The 16,586-nt window shown below is 30.8% G+C and overlaps 1 protein-coding gene across 1 annotated transcript; it reads right to left on the reverse strand.

Moving 5' to 3' along the window:
* Positions 1 to 1,170: 1,170 nt before the first annotated feature.
* On the reverse strand, positions 1,171 to 16,418 carry LOC117205784 (CD82 antigen-like). The gene is made up of 4 exons (XM_033444514.1): positions 15,987 to 16,418; positions 7,180 to 7,491; positions 5,975 to 6,247; positions 1,171 to 5,344 (listed from the first exon to the last, which is right to left on the reverse strand). The coding sequence occupies exons 1-4, from the start codon at positions 16,050 to 16,052 to the stop codon at positions 5,192 to 5,194; spliced, it is 804 nt and encodes a 267-aa protein (XP_033300405.1). The 5' UTR covers positions 16,053 to 16,418; the 3' UTR covers positions 1,171 to 5,191.
* Between the last annotated feature and the right edge of the window lie 168 nt (positions 16,419 to 16,586).

A 16,586-nucleotide genomic window follows, 5' to 3' on the forward strand; every position in this document is an offset into this window, starting at 1 on the left:
ATATGAAAAAGTTTTATCGATAAATACTCTTACTTTAATCGGTAGAAATCAGTGATTGACTAAAGTTACTTATTTTAGCCATTTCGCCTAATAATTCCAAAATCTTTTTTAAAAGCTGGTTAATTGAATCCTACGGTCTGCTTTAAGTAGAAAGCGAATAAACGTTTACTGATCATTTTAACGCTAAGAAACTTCTTGGACACGTAGGACACTGGATGAAAACCACTATAATACGCAAACATTTGAACAATATTGCCAAGTAAGATCATCAGTTAAAAAGGAAATTGTAATAGTCACGGAAGTTGTAATTTTTAACCTTACGAAGTGATCTTTGATTACATATAAGCTTATTTTTCTAATCTTTTACCAAGGATAAAGTACTTAGGTTCTTGTAGAATGAATATTTTTTTATCAAAGATTTAATCTCGTCTTTTTTGTGTTTCAAATGTTTTGTAATATAGTATGAATATGCGAAATATATTTAATAATGAAACTCTATTTTAAATTTAATAGTGGAGAAGGAAAATCCGAGAAACATTATGCTTAATTATGTTATGAGACTTCCCTTGGTTGTGGTGTTGGCTTTATTTATCTTTAGCAAAGTAGCAAGTAACAGAGAATTGCTATATACTGGATTATCATTTGAAATTTTAGCTTAAATTCTTTTTAAATTATTACATTTAAAATACGTTTGAATTCAATCTCATATATATAATATTGTTTTATATATATATATGTGTGTTTATATAATAATAATTGATATCTATATTTCTGATGGACGTCTAAAATTTGAAACAGTAAATAGCAGAAAGGATGTATAATACATTATGGCGGACGTTTTAGTGAGTACTAGGAATTTAAATGAATCTTCAGGCTATATAAATTTAATAAAAGTTACATGCCATGAAATATTAACGAATAACGAATTTGTATGCGTGAATGCGTTTCTGTGGTCGTGATTGCTATCTTAATTCTTCACAGTGCTTATAGAGCTCCATTTGTTAAAACCAACTCGTCAGCTTTATACTGGAACGTATTTTATATATGTAATTTCTTAACGAAAGCTACTTTAAATAATAAAAAATAAAAATAAATAATAAAATTTATAAAGACAATAATTAAAATTCAAGATAGTTAGGATTAGAATAGGAAAATAACTTATTGTCAGAATGGTTCCATTAAGTGTATATTGAACTTTTTGAACATCTTTTATGACATTTACTTGCATAACATACATAAGTTTGCAAATGAACGCACACTTAGAAATCGCATATATGTCAAGATGCTAGCTTTGCTCGTTAATTCGTAAAGTATGATAAAAGTAATACCATTCGTCGTTTTATATTCAAAAATGCGCAGGAGAGACCTTTTCAATGGAAATACTTGCGAAAAATTCATTTTTCAGTACGCCTTGTATCATCTTATTGTATAATCCTATATTACATAGAATTATGTTAAAGTTAAATTCGTGTATCTCTCTTTTCTTTAAAGAAACATACAATATACAATGTACAATCATTCTTAAAAAGAATAAATGGTAAAATCAAGTGAGAATAAAAATATTTCGCTCAAAAACGAGTAAGAAAATATGTATATTCATGTATATATACGTTTATGCAAGTGTGTGTGTATATATATAAATATATTAATATCAAAATCAAGAGCATTATACGAGTGATAATTTTTCACGTGTTGTATGAATATATCTTCTTTTTTCTTTTTGATTTCTCGAATATGGAATCTTTTTTTCTCTGTATGCTTTGTAACATCAGTATACTTGATCTTATATTCATTTTCGAATAAGTTATTTTCTTTTTTTGTACGTTTATTTCATTTTATGATTTCTTTCACTAAAATCGTATGATGTCTTTCTTTTTTTATATGAAAGATCACGCAAGCAAAAGACCGACGGAATTTATAGTAATTACCACACATGTACAAAAACGATGCGATGGCATAGGTGCACCGCCAATCACAATTATTAACTCTTAGAAATTTTTGTCAAACTTATCCTCCAACAAAGCGCAATTAAGATTCTACATCACACCGAGTAAAATAGTTACGTCAGCAAATAATGAACGACGTAATGAAATTACTTTAAATTCGAATTTATAATATATGCTTGAGCTTCATAGCATTGTCTCTAGAAATGTTATAACCACAAAGGATTAAGTTACAATCCAATTATTTTGATGAATCGAAACGATGAAACAATTTGTTCAACTTAGCTTATTTAAACTAAACTAACACATTGTACGGACTCATAATAATTGACAAAGAAACTTTGCGGTTTACAAGGTAACTTAACAAACAATTGGAAATTATAAAACCCGTAATTTATAGCAATCGAAACATCGCCTTCTTAATTGCTCATTCAGCAATCATTCTTTACTTTTATACTCGATATAAGCGCTTTCATATTCTTAATTCTTAGTCATTTTTACATACATAACATCAGATATATATGTGTGTACATACGCATAGACAATTATCTATCGATTCAACCAGAATTTCTTAAATATTACTATTCGCGAAATAATAATGACAGTTGTAAAAAAAAATAGAAATTAAATTGTACATACTATGCAATAAAATCAGTTCAATATAGTTTCATATCAGTGTAAGAATTCCTGGTTAATGAAAAAGACAATATACACTATCGTTGTGTATATCGTTATTTTTACACACATAAAAGAAGAGAGAGAAGAGCCACGGAAAATAATATTACAACAAAGTGACCGATTAACACATTGCTTACCAATAATATTATTCAACAAATTTATATTTACACTCCCATAAAACGAAGTAGGTATTACATTTCATTTTGATAAATAGTAAAATTCTTTGATATACTGGCTTTCAATCTGTTGATCTATTAGAAATGTAATAAACAAAGTGTTAATCCGTACACGAAATACATTTGATAAATTAAGAATTTAATTTTTACAGACTAGATACTATGATCTGTACTCTGTACGCTTTTGATTTGCTCAACGTATACATGCTCAAAATGAAAAGAATTTAAATACTTCCACAATCTTGCTTTGTACCATCATACTCATCACCAGAATAAATGTGCAGACTCTTTTTCATTTTAGCCTATATTAATTCATTTGACAATGAATATTAGTGGGACAGTTAACGAACACCTGCGCTACTCGTTATTGTTACACATTATCTTTACTAAAAATTCATCGTCAAATCTGTAAATCACCTCTATTAAGACACAACTATTCCAAAAGCAGCTCTTACTCGTTATGTCAGAATTCTTCTTAAAACATTTAAATTCTTAGTAAGATTATCGATTTGTTTAAGGTACAGTATATTTTTTTAACATATACATGCGTACGATTCATTATTTATCTTATACATATTAAGAGCGGCATTTTTAATACATTTCATGAAATTTTACTTTTACAATTTCTACAATAAAACATTTATATCCCTGATTGATTCACTGCTAAATAATTTCTTCAATAATTAATAACCTCATTTGTTAAAATCTCTTGTTAAAAAACTATTGTATCCAGAAAGCGTCGAACACCGATAAAATAGATCACATGAATTTTCGCAGTAACGAGCTAATTCTTATAAAATTAGTTGCTTCTGTCTAGCTATGTCCTCTTTCTCTCTCTCATCTCTTTTTCTCTTAAAAGTTTGCCACTTTCTTTTTACTTTAAAGATAACATGGATAGACTATAACGCTACAAGAGATAAAATCGCTTAGTAGCATTCTTGTAATAATATAATCTCATTTGGACATCAATATTAATTATCAGATTGATCTCCTCGGAGCATTTTTATTATTTAATATATGTATATATTTATATATTATATACTTATGTATGTTAAAACTGGTATATTGGCAACAACTGAATAATTGGACTAACTTCCCGTTACAATTCTATATGAAACCTGGCCAACCTAAGTTACTTTTCAATCTACTTTTCAATCATATTAAATAAAATGATATTAAAAAAACCAAAATAATTTTTTGTCAATCTACACCAATAACATATCTATTTTTCTTTGATTATTTAATTTTTACAAATTCATTTCTATATTAAAAATCATGTAAAAATTACTATTAAGTTGATCAAGTTCACTTTATTTCTTTTGTAAAAGTGAATCGAAAAAGTGGAGTGAAAAGTCAAAGAAGACTTCAAAAATGTTTCCAAAATACATGATAAATAACGAATATAAAAAGGGTTGTGCCACAATGAGAACATTTTGTACTTACACGAAAAGAATAAAATTATTTTATGGCAGTCTGGAGAATAGAACAAAGTTTGAGAGAATTCGTAAGTATAAGTATATCTTCCTGCATATACCAGTTGCAACAAAGAATTATCGACATCTTTATTGCTCACGCGAAATCCAATCAACTCAGCCCTTTCTCTCTCTTTCTTTCCCTCTCTTTCGTTCCTTGCTTCATTAACACATTAACGTTAGTTTGGTCTACTACTTTGGCCTAACAAAAATGTAAATCATATAGGTACTCTGTGAAATATTAAATGCTCATTTAGCGTAAGTCTTTAGCATGGAAAAAGATATACGGATGAAAAGAGCATTTGGCAGTAAAAGGAAAAACAAAAATTGATTTCTTTGTATACACCTTCCTCGACAATAAACTGAACGTTTCCACTGTGATTTCATAAGTACTGTTCGTGAGTTCATTATAAAAATAATTTCGGGATCGATGAACGTGTTATTAAAGAGTACAAATGCACAGGGTGATTCATAAATTAGCATCTCATGTGACGGGAAATTTGATTAATTTACTAGCTGATAACATCATCCTGTACACGTGTACAAATATAAATCACGAACATATAAAATACACGAGTAAAAAATCGATAGTTTTCCTCCCTGAGCAGGATAGTAATAATACAATGTCTAAAAATCTTGCGAAGAATACGCAAATAGTACGCAATACTGAAATCATATATTCAGAACATTGTTAATGCAACAGATTCGATTTAAACGTTAAAACAGAAGCCTCATTTTAGTAGAATTCCAGCTTGGGAAGCTTCTTTCTCATTCCGGTCGGATACTACGGACAGATACCAGAAATCCACACGGATCGGCACAGAGATCAAATATCGCGATACTGGTTAGAAGATTGTGACACGGCGATATGTGGCGTTAAGGAAGGATTATACATACATTGCCGCCTAACAACGTATTACGTTCAAGCTTTGTACCTATCAGAAGAACCTATTGTGCAGCACATCATTATAGAAAATATCAGTCCAAAAAATTCCAGAATGCCTACACCAGAGATCACGCCAATCACTATATCCATCTGGCTGTTCAGTATATCCATTAGCTTGTCTACGCAGCCCTAAAGAGAAAAGAATCGGTCAAAATTGATCGAGGCCACGCTTTCACGACGATTGGCACATTAATGCGCTCAACCAGCCGTGATTCCATCGGTGAATCATAACACTGTTCTATGGTTTTAACAATAGGTATTGGAGGAGACGTTAAATGCTTTGGCAAGTTAATTAGCTTTAAGAAACTCTACAACAGATGAACAATTTATAAAAAGAATGTACATTAACTTGAATGATTCATACTTTTTTTAGCCATTGTTGTGTAATATTCAATACTGTTATACATATATAATATTAAAGAATATTAAATATATATAATATGGTAAAAAGAATTGTTAACAAAGAAAGTAATCTGTTACATGAATATCTTCCCATAAAAAAATCAAAATCGTATTGAATTTTCTAAATAGAAATGAATGACTACTTTGCAAAGGTAGGCCTGATCAATTGTTTATTTCGAACTAAACCCTATTAAACATTAGTTCAACGGGTATATTTGAGGTGGTCAACTAACTAAAACTAATTTCAAGCCGAAATTGCTTCCTTTTAGATGTCATGAAATATTCTTGTGCACTATAGTGTTTTATCGCTGATGAAGTTACATATTGCTTGATACAATATAGAAGAAGAGATATTACCTCACTGTAAATTGTCGACTTAACTACACCGGCCACTTTAATTTTCCGATCTGCTTTGCATGCACTGCTGCTTTTGTTTTTACAGCAGGATTCGGGTACTTTGTACTCGTTATTCGCGTCCTCAGAAACGGTTAAACTGACAGGATTCGAGGGGTCTTTGGTCGCGTATTTGCTACCTGTCCAATCTGCTGGACCGGTTGCTCCACAACATCCCAATTCTGATTGGAAAGTATCCACAGTATCTGTATGAGCAGAGTCTTCGCCATATTTGTTCTAAAATGAAAAATGAATTAAAATAAATGATGTTTCTATATCTATTTATTTATTATAGTCTACTTGTTGTGTATTTAAATATCATATGTTAATATAGTAAAATAGAATTTACATTTGTGTACTTGCCATATTTGTTCTTAAACGAGGAATGAATTAAAATGAATGATGTACCTACATCTATTTGTCTATTATATATAATCTATTTGTAGCTCTGTTATATTGTTAAATAAAATATGCATTTTGATTTGTCGATATTAGATAATAGTAGACTATAGACTAGTTCATTAAGTATTATAGAACTTCAATTTTCTTTCATGTTATGTAACACTGTATGAGATATTACATTTCTAACAACAATGTTTAATGAATCCTCCAAACTCCACACATCTTATATAAAAACTCGATAGTTATTATCACTAGATCATAGATATTTATGCATTTATGGAAAATTTAAATTTGTGAAATAGACAAAATGCGTGTAATATGCAAGAATATGCAAACATTAAAAAGAAATTACTCATTATAATATTTTGAGATTATCTTTTAGTTATTCATAAAAATTTGAATTAACATAAATATTTACAGTCTAATTTTAATATCCAAACAAGATTCCTAGTGTCCATAACATAGTGACACTAACTCATAGAGCGTTAACTGAACCCAGTCACGCAGCAAGAAATATTAAAAAGAAACGGGAGGAAGCAATAAGGGATACGTTTGAACGACTAGACGTATCAACAAGTATCTAATTCAGGATGATGAATGGAGTAATTATAGGCGTTTGAGGAGACCATTCAGAGAGACAAATGGACTAATTATAGAAGGTTAACATGGACATAGAGTACGGCGGGTCCAGGTTAATTACAAATTCCCTTTAACGGATAGTGGCACGAGCGTTTGGCTCGCGATAAAGTCGAGTAATTGTCTGATACCTTAACGGTATTTATCACGTTAGACTTGACCAGTTCCTCGAGGCGATTGCTGTTGGCGTGCAACCATGTTCCAGCCGCGATTTGTGCGACGATAAGCACCAACAGACAGCTGAAGAAAGCGACCAGCATGCATTTAGATTCACGGGAGGAGCCGCAGCAACCGAGTACAGCGACTATCAGCATCAGGAACCCGGCTGCAAACAGGATGTAAAGGCCGGCGTTGAGATTATGCTGTTCCTCAGCCAGGGACGTCAGGAACGTTTGCTCTGTTAACATCCATAGTGCTATAACAACTGCTCCTAGACCTACACACTGAAAATTAAAGTTTTAGTTAATTTTTATTCATAATTTATATTATTGTATATTGTAATATTGTATACAATTGTATATCATTGTTATTGACCAGTTAACTGCGTTTGAGTTTTGTATACACGTGAATCCAAAACTTTATTTCGATGCGGTTGACGTGTATACTCGTCGTGTGAAATCAAAAATTATCAGTTACTATAAAAACTCAAGATTTTAATAAGAAGTAATATAAATGACATTTCGCGGTAAATTTCCTTTATACTTTTAATAAACTCATTATTTATTTTATAAAAAAAAGTTTGATTATTTTTTTTTTTTGTACATCGGTTATTATTCTCAATGCGAGAATTGATTGTAAATTTTAATAAATAAAAAAAAAATATCGGTTATTCTGCCTATAATGTACTGCTTTTTATAAATTTTACATATAAGTTGATTATTTTTCCCAATGCATCCCCATTTGTATACTTTATATAATATAGGCTACACCCTGAATTTTTTTTTTTATTATTTATTTATTTACATTTTACAATTTGTCCAGTAGGACATTTGGTAAAATATTATAGCTTAGTGATATAGCAATATAGTATGTGGATGGCTACCCCTAGTGGGATACCATCTTCGAATTTGATTGATTTATTTCTTTAGTGTGGTGAGTGTTTGTATGTTAGGTTACGTCCTTTGTGAGATCTGTTGGGTGTTTCCTTCACCCTGAATTGTTTTGTGTACTTTTGGCAATTTTTAAATTTGCAGTGACAATTTCTTTTTCGACAATGATTTTTGAAACTAAACAAATTTTTTTTCGAATAAGAATGTAATCCTTCCTTGGTTTGCTTTATTTCTTTCGTAAAATTTATAATAGGAGCATTTGCCCTGTGTTCGACGTGTATATTCGTCATTGTTTGATTATAACTGCGCACCCTATAAGAGATTTTTCAAACTAAACTACGCCGTTAACAGATTAATAGGGTGTGGATGTTTATGCATTTGTGCAAAAATACACAAAAAACACATAATATGCAAAACTGTATGAAATATCCATAAAGTATGCTACTGATTAAAAGTTCAGAAAATAAAACAAGTCTGTTTAGGTTCCATTTCTTTACTTGCGTTCCTAAAAATATGAACATTTATTATTGTTGTTATCTTGTATTTTGAATTAATTAATCCATTTAGGACTTACTAGGTTGCGTAGACGCAAAACATTTCATTTGCAATTATTTTCCAGTCAATTTACGTTATTTAATTCCGTTCTTTGAAATTACAATTGACAAAGGGAACTACATGAATTTATTTAGTATCTTCTTCGATAGTATTTTTTTTTCATTCCTATAGTTTATATAGATCCTATAATTTGATGAAGTTCCAAGCAATTGAATTATTTATAATATGTAAATGTTATTTATTATATGAAAATGTTCATTGAAAATTAATTCTAATATTAGTATTTATTTCTTCATCTGAAATGAAGAAGAAACAAATAAAATTATTATTTTAAACAAGGTTATGTGTAATAAAAGATCCAAAAGAAGTTGATAATTGTAAGTTAAAAGTAATATAAAAATTCTCAAACAGAAACTAGTAAGTGGGAAGATCTGAATTCTTTTTTTCTTCCTTTTTAAAGGTTGTTGGGGAAGATAGGTAGAAAAATGTCGGTATGCAGAGATGGACCAGTAAGAGGCTTTACAAGCTGTTTTCTAGGAAGCTAACGGAATGCAGCTACAGCACTACAAACAGCGATAACTTTTTTTACAAGATAGTATTTCAGGGATCAGTGGGACCCTTCTCTCGATAAACAGGGTACCGTTGCCTGGCTCCCTAAGAAGGGAATAGAAAGTTACAACATAGCTCATGTTCTGAACGGAATAACATACAGAAATTTTACATGCTTATATTATTCCTTTTCAAACAGTTACTACACTTTCTTAAATTACACTTTTGAGTTACAATTCCTTTTTTGTTTTATACACTTAAAGATAAACGTCTTAAAAAATTTTAAAAATTTTTTAGGATTAAAATATTGCAGAAATCTGGAAAAATTTAAACGGAAAGAAAATTATTTATACAAAAAATAAAATCTTCTTTTAATTTTACTATCCTTAACTTTGAAGTTAAATTTATGAAGTATAATACATAAATATTCACATAAATAAAAACTAGTACTAGTTATGAATCTATATCTTTTTGTTCTGAAGGAACAATACTACAAATGCAAATGACGTATTGTATAGGCGAAACGTTTTCCTACTCTGCCTGTAAAAATATGACCTGACCATCTTGGCCCTATTGAGACAGGAAGAACAGGGAACGAGTATTCGGGTTTACGGCTTAAGCGTCGTTCACAATGCTCTATATGGATAAATAATGAAGTATTCTTGTGAAATGCTTTTCAACGGCCTGTCCACCAGATGTGTGCGCTACCATGTGAAAACGTTTGGCCTTTCTCATTCTCCCCTTTTTGTAACAGCAACCCTGTAGCGTTTTCGGGTTTGCTTTACTTCAAGATTTCCAAGTAAAAACCCGTGTCTTAGTATTTTTGTCGTGATAAATTCTCTTCCTTGTTTATTCATATCTGATTATTATGTAAACGCCATAATAAAGTAAAAAATTTATTTAATCCATCAAATAGTGAAACTTATCCTTCTTCTACTTTTTGACAAATTTATAATCTATAAAAAATAAAATACTTAGAAATAATTGTGTGAATATCCTGATATATATAGTAAAGAGCACATAAACAAAGAAATTCAGCTGTTATGAGATACTGTATTTCTATTTTTCTTCTACAATATACCTATAAGATTTTCTATACTATTCTCTTAATACATTCATGTTTTCTATAATTTCTATATTTATTGTGTACTCATTTTGAAGAATATATATATAAAGAGTGTAAAAGAGATGTTATATGTCATGTGCCCACTCAACGGCCAAGTACAGACTTATTTCCTGCGCGTATAATAACACACTACGTTTATCAGTACAACGAAACTAGGCTACACTCAATCTGGCTATATACAGAGTTTTCTTATAAACATTTCAACAGTCTGTAAGTAGTGTTGCTCTCGAACACGATGTTTACAGGGGTTGGAATAGGCTTCAAGATTGAAGATTCAGTGGGTTAACCTAACAGAACACGTTCGAGATATCCACTCAACATATAATCCTGGCAGAGGCGTGTCGTTTAAACAGAGGACTTCCTGTATTCCCGACTCGTTTCGTGCTCGTTCGAGCTGCGAATGCTGATGTAAGAAACAGATGTAAGATCTCTGGTGGATCGGTTGAGTCAAGCGGATTCTTTGCCGATACAATCAGAGATCAGACATATAGCGTAATAAATCAAGTCGTAGGCGGCTCGAATTTAATCCTCAACCGGTATCATCGGGCTATTGGAGACTATGACAATCTAGCTTTAGATTTAATTTTGGGAGTTTCGATTAGATTTAATTTTAGTACTAGTTTACAGATTTTTATGGAAATTCATATTTTTTTTTAGGAATATAATAAAAAGGTAGAAGCTGGATAGAAAAAATTATTTTATCTATCAAGTATTATACAACGCACTGTACTTTGAATATTTTATATCTTCTCTTATATATTCTTCTTAATATAGTCTCATGTTATTTGCATTCCGTGCAAGTTTCCGCTTCCAAATTTTTTATAAACGCATAAAAATCCGCAGTCTATTTATTACTGTCCTTCATCGCAGAGAATGTCCCCTAGTATAGTCTTCGAAATACAAAAAGGAGGACGTACAAGTGTTTAAGTTACGTTTATTTGTAATACTAGTTCCACGAATAAAATACATCGACTAACGTTGTTGAACTTGACATAGTTGGCGCGAAATTGAGGAGCCAAATGCTTTCGACGAAAAGCTATGATACGTGCCACTACGCTACATATTTTCATACATTATTTTCTACCGGATATTATGAATTTTTAGAGAACTCGGTTTAAGACTTACGTTTGAAAAGTATAATTTAATCGATAGTTTATCGCCACGTTTAATAGTCTTTGGATTATTTGCGAAAATAGAATCGATAGACCTTCCGTTTAAAAAAATCGGTGATGAACTTTCGAATGTTTATTTTTATCCTTTAGAAATGAAATCATAGCGCCGAAAGGGAACCTGACATCAATTGAACGCCTCTGTGTATTTAGATTGTGTATATTACCCGTGACAGTAAACTGTCTACATAGGAGAACGAGGAATATTTATACAGGTGTTAACAAGCAGCTAGTTTCCCTTCTATAGACTGGCACAACCCTAGTCATTTAAGTCGTTAATCTTTAATGAGCGTGGGTATTACTCACATACGTAAATGTCACTGAGTTTGAAAATTGGTAAATTCATCGTTCCATCGATGTCTAATTTTAGAATCCCATCATAGCGAACGCTTTTTTTTACGCAAAATACATAAAAAGTAAGCAGAAAAAATGAAAAATATCGCAAATCAGCTACATTGAGAAAATTAAGGTTAGATATTTTAGTCCATCAGAACAAGAACAGCATTGGATGAATTTAACTATATTGTTCATAAAATGAAGTATAAATACTTTACTTTGACTGATGATTAATAAAATATTAATTATTCTTATCTGTGTTTGTGCAACAGTAAAGAATGGTTATTCTCTTTTTTAACTAGTATACCAAATCTTTAAGGTTACCTCATGAAAACATTTTGAACATTGTAACAAAAACAATTCCGATTGAATAATTCTTACAAACATTTACAAGATGAAAAATCACAAAAAGCGAACATTCCTTGCTTTCCTTCTTTTCCTTTGTATGTAATTCTAGCGATTCACGAAAGTATCCGAACATTCCTAGAAACTTGTTATTTAAATATATAATACAAAACATTTTGAAATCTCATTAATACTAACGAAATGCTGCTATTATGGTTATATCGCTAAAATTTGAGATGGGTTTGAAAATGTATATAGAAGTTACCGAGATATTTATTGGATAGCATAGCACTTCGCAAAGGTCGCTAAAGTGTTTGAACAGTCAATTGTGAACTAGTTGTGTGTGCATTAATAAGCCACGATATTTAATGAGACCACTTGTAGCGTTGATTGTACGTTTAAGACTGTTATTCATGCTGCATACTAATTGTCCACTAAGTGTATGTTTGCAATAAACGTTTTGTAACTTTTACATACATTTTCGGATTGCTTTCAATTCTTACTGTTATAATCACGATAGTAGTATCTCGTTACAATGCTAAAGCAATCTCACGAAGTTTCGTATAATGCACATGATATATTCATAAAAAAATTACGCGGTAAATGTTCCAATACTTTTGCGAGCCTCTATGCATGCTGTCTGGTTAACTCATCCGCCATGTTTGATTTTGGATCGATCATTCTTTTGAAGTTCGACTAATCGGCGATGAAAACGAGTAGTACACGCATTGATATGGTGAATAGACGGGTTAAATGGGAATAAACTGGGCCATAGTGTAGGATGCAAACTCGTAGGAAGAACATATTCGTTCTGTGACTGGAAATCTATATTTAAACGCACTTATTCCTCGTTGAACATTTTCAAACTAGACGCGATGCTTGTCTCGGTGCTGACATAAGCACTATTGTTAATTCCTCGGTAAAATATTGATGTGCAATAGCTCAGCTAGTGTTCGATCGATGTTCGCGATTGCAGTTTAATAATCAACGAATCTGAGTCACTCCTACTGATTCTTAGTTTTTAACAACACATCGTTAAAAATGACATACACGATTCATTTTTAAACATGATTCATAAATATTAAGATGTACCTTGCCAGTTAAAAATTGAAAAAATTGAAAAAAAAATTTTTTTCGTGCTTCCTTTTTAGTTTCGTACGTATAGAATATCGTAGCAAAGGGATTTTTTGACATTTTTGTAACTAGGGAAGCGACTAAAAATGGCCGCCCGTTATAATCGTAATAAAAAGGTATTATTTCTTGGTGTGTCGTGAAAAAAGGACATACAGCAAAAAATACCTCTTTTGATATTTGTCAGATGGTAATTTATCATCGAAAAAAGGCTAAATCGGATGTATATGCATCGAGTGGAATTAGCTGAACCGATTACGTGAATCAGTGAAATATAGGGCATACAGCGATAAATGCGAGAAACACGCATCACCCAGATGCAATCGATTCAGCTGCCCCCTTGAATTATCTCACCTTACACGAAAAAAACTGAGGTACAAATAACACGAGTTTTGACTATTTAGAGAACTTTCGCGTTAATTACAAGAAAGTTCTTTAGATCCCTAGACGAATATTATTCAAGTGATACTAAATGAACGAAGAAAAATTCGTTTAAAGCGACCCACTGATAATCGTGCGAATGCTACAGTTTATCAACGTTAAAATTTTCATGACATACTACTTAAATTTCTCACGAATATGCCGTATTTACAATATCAGATTAAGAGGTTAGAGGAAAAGAAAGAAGAAATGATGAAAAAACAAATTTTTGATGAAAGATCTAGCACAAAAGGATGAATTTTTTTTTAGAGGAAACTGAATTCGAAGAAGATCCTTACGTACCTAGATGTAATCGAATCAGCTTCGCAAGAGTTACGTTTAGTTATGTTCAAATTAGACACCAAAACAGGAAAGTAATAAACTAGAAATCCCTAGACTTTACATTTGTTCCTATATCCACGTCACACTTTTACTTTTTGCTATTCATATCTTACATGCATTCAATTGCATTCAATTATTTCGAAGAATCCAATATCTTTAATATGTAATATTTTGGTATTCAAGTTATGAATGTATAGACAAAATATTGTTATAGAAAGTTAAAAATCATTTTATGATTAGATTGCAATTTCGTATAAATTATAAAACGGAAAAAATGGTTAGTAATTTCTTCAAAGGGGTTTAAAGTCACTAAAAAGGAAATTGCGTGGTATGGTTTATTTTATTCGAACTAACGGGCCAATTTCTTAATGCTACTTTAGCTTATCCGATTATGTTACGAATTCAGACGCCTCTTACTTTTATTATCTTTGAAATAAGTTCGCGTTTGGAGATAAATTGGAGGTCACCGGGTTAACCGACTGTAAAGAGTGAATTAAGCAGAGTTGTTGGCACAGAAATTATTTTGCTCTTTTTGTCCTTTATCTCTTTATCTTTATTCTTGCATATATAATATCTTTATTCAATAGCAGATATTGTCAAATTTTTATTTCGTATGTTATTGCCAACATATGTTTAAATTAAAAAAATAACCATCATAAAAAATTCTATATAGGTAGTAATATGTAAATCAGAAGTGACAAGTTACTAAAATTACATATAATTCTTACGCGATATTTATTTCTTAAATTTCATACAATTTTTCTATTAAAATTATTAACTTTTATAAAAACGTTTGCATGAAAACTCTTGAAGTTTATTGAACCAAGTCACATTATCACACGAGCCGTGCGCGTACTTAACGGCCATAACGCTCGGTAAATTATATCCCCTTGTGAATAAAGTTACCCTTCATTATTAAATGGAATGCAATAATTTTATTGATTAATCCAAATCGCTTTAAATATAACACCATTGAATATTTTATTGTTTCCTTATTGATCTTATCTTCCTTTTTCACCAAATTTTGACTCAGATATGCCCGAAATTTTTTTTTGATATATTTTTCAAAATGATATCAAAATGGTGGAATTTAAAAAGAGATATGGCTATCCATTCCAAACAATATTGGAGAAATTGTAAATTAAATTAATTGTCGTAAAAATCGCAAAATATATCCATGTTCTTGCAAAAATTACAGGCATATCTAAGTTAATGGTCAAATTAAGTATGAAAATCTATCAAAATGGTATTGAGAGAAAAAGTGTAGTAACAGACCATAAAACAATTGTTCAGTTAACTACAGCTATTAGCACATTCACGACCAGTAATTTTACGGAAGTCTTAAAGTAGAAAATCGCAAGTTTCTGCAATTAAGGCGATGACAAGAATTTGAGGAGTTACAAATATAGTCCGTATCACTTACTATTATTAATTCAAATAAGTACAAAAGATTCTCCTTTCCTTATTCACTGATAGTTAAAAACTTGAAATGGTCAATGGTGTGATTTAAGTGAAGAATAAGAGAAATGAGGAAAATTAATCTTGTCATTTAAATTGTTTATCGTTTGAATATTATATATTTTCAACATTTAACAAATTAATATATCTGGAGAAAAATACAAATAATAAAAAATAGATTAGATTAATTACATTACAGATTGTTACTTTCTGCGTTTCAACCAGTAGTTAAAATAAATTATTCTAGCACGTATAGTGTTTACCACCATATTTAGTATGCAACTTCATTCATTTTCATTAAAATAGTTATTTATTTAATACTTACATCATTTACCATTTCAAATGTTTAATTGGTCTATTTGATTAAGTATAATTTACTCACTGAAAAATGTAATATTACGACAGCAATAGAGTTAACGTGTTGAAATATTTTCAAAAAATGGATTGTTTGAACTTACCGAAAATACAATATTCACGCAGAATAACGCATACTTGACGAATCCGTAACATTCCGAAAGCACCATCTTCTTCCGAATTATAATATAACACACTTTAGTTAGGTTACTTTGGTAGGTTTATGGAAACTACGAAATTTCCTGGCCCGACGAGGAATCGTTTACATTCGATTTGGACGCTAATACACGGATGAGGGAGGGTTTCTTATTTTCTTTTTATTTATCTATGTAATAATAATATGTTACGAATTACTTAATATTGTGCTTGCATATTATTGACAGGAAAACACCGGCCTATTCTATGCAACGATTTATAAGCAACTGTCATGGGGCACGACGAACGTACGAACTATTGGCGTTAGTTTTTATCGAGAGTCCAAGGTATGAAGAACAGACTGGTACTCTCGTACTCTCGTTTAAACCTCCTTGAAGCTGCAGCTTATGACGTCATTCAAATATTCTGTCTTCGTCGTTCATAATTCATATCAATCTCTTTCTCTCTTACTCATAAACTAACCTCACTTTTTATCTCTTTTTATCTTACGGCATTTTGCTTAGTGTTATCTTACTCATGCACTATTCCCACTCTTCTCTTCCTGTCAC

The sequence above is a fragment of the Bombus bifarius genome, unplaced genomic scaffold (assembly GCF_011952205.1).
Source record: "Bombus bifarius isolate JDL3187 unplaced genomic scaffold, Bbif_JDL3187 scf7180000007992, whole genome shotgun sequence".
Taxonomy (NCBI): Eukaryota; Metazoa; Arthropoda; class Insecta; order Hymenoptera; family Apidae; genus Bombus; species Bombus bifarius.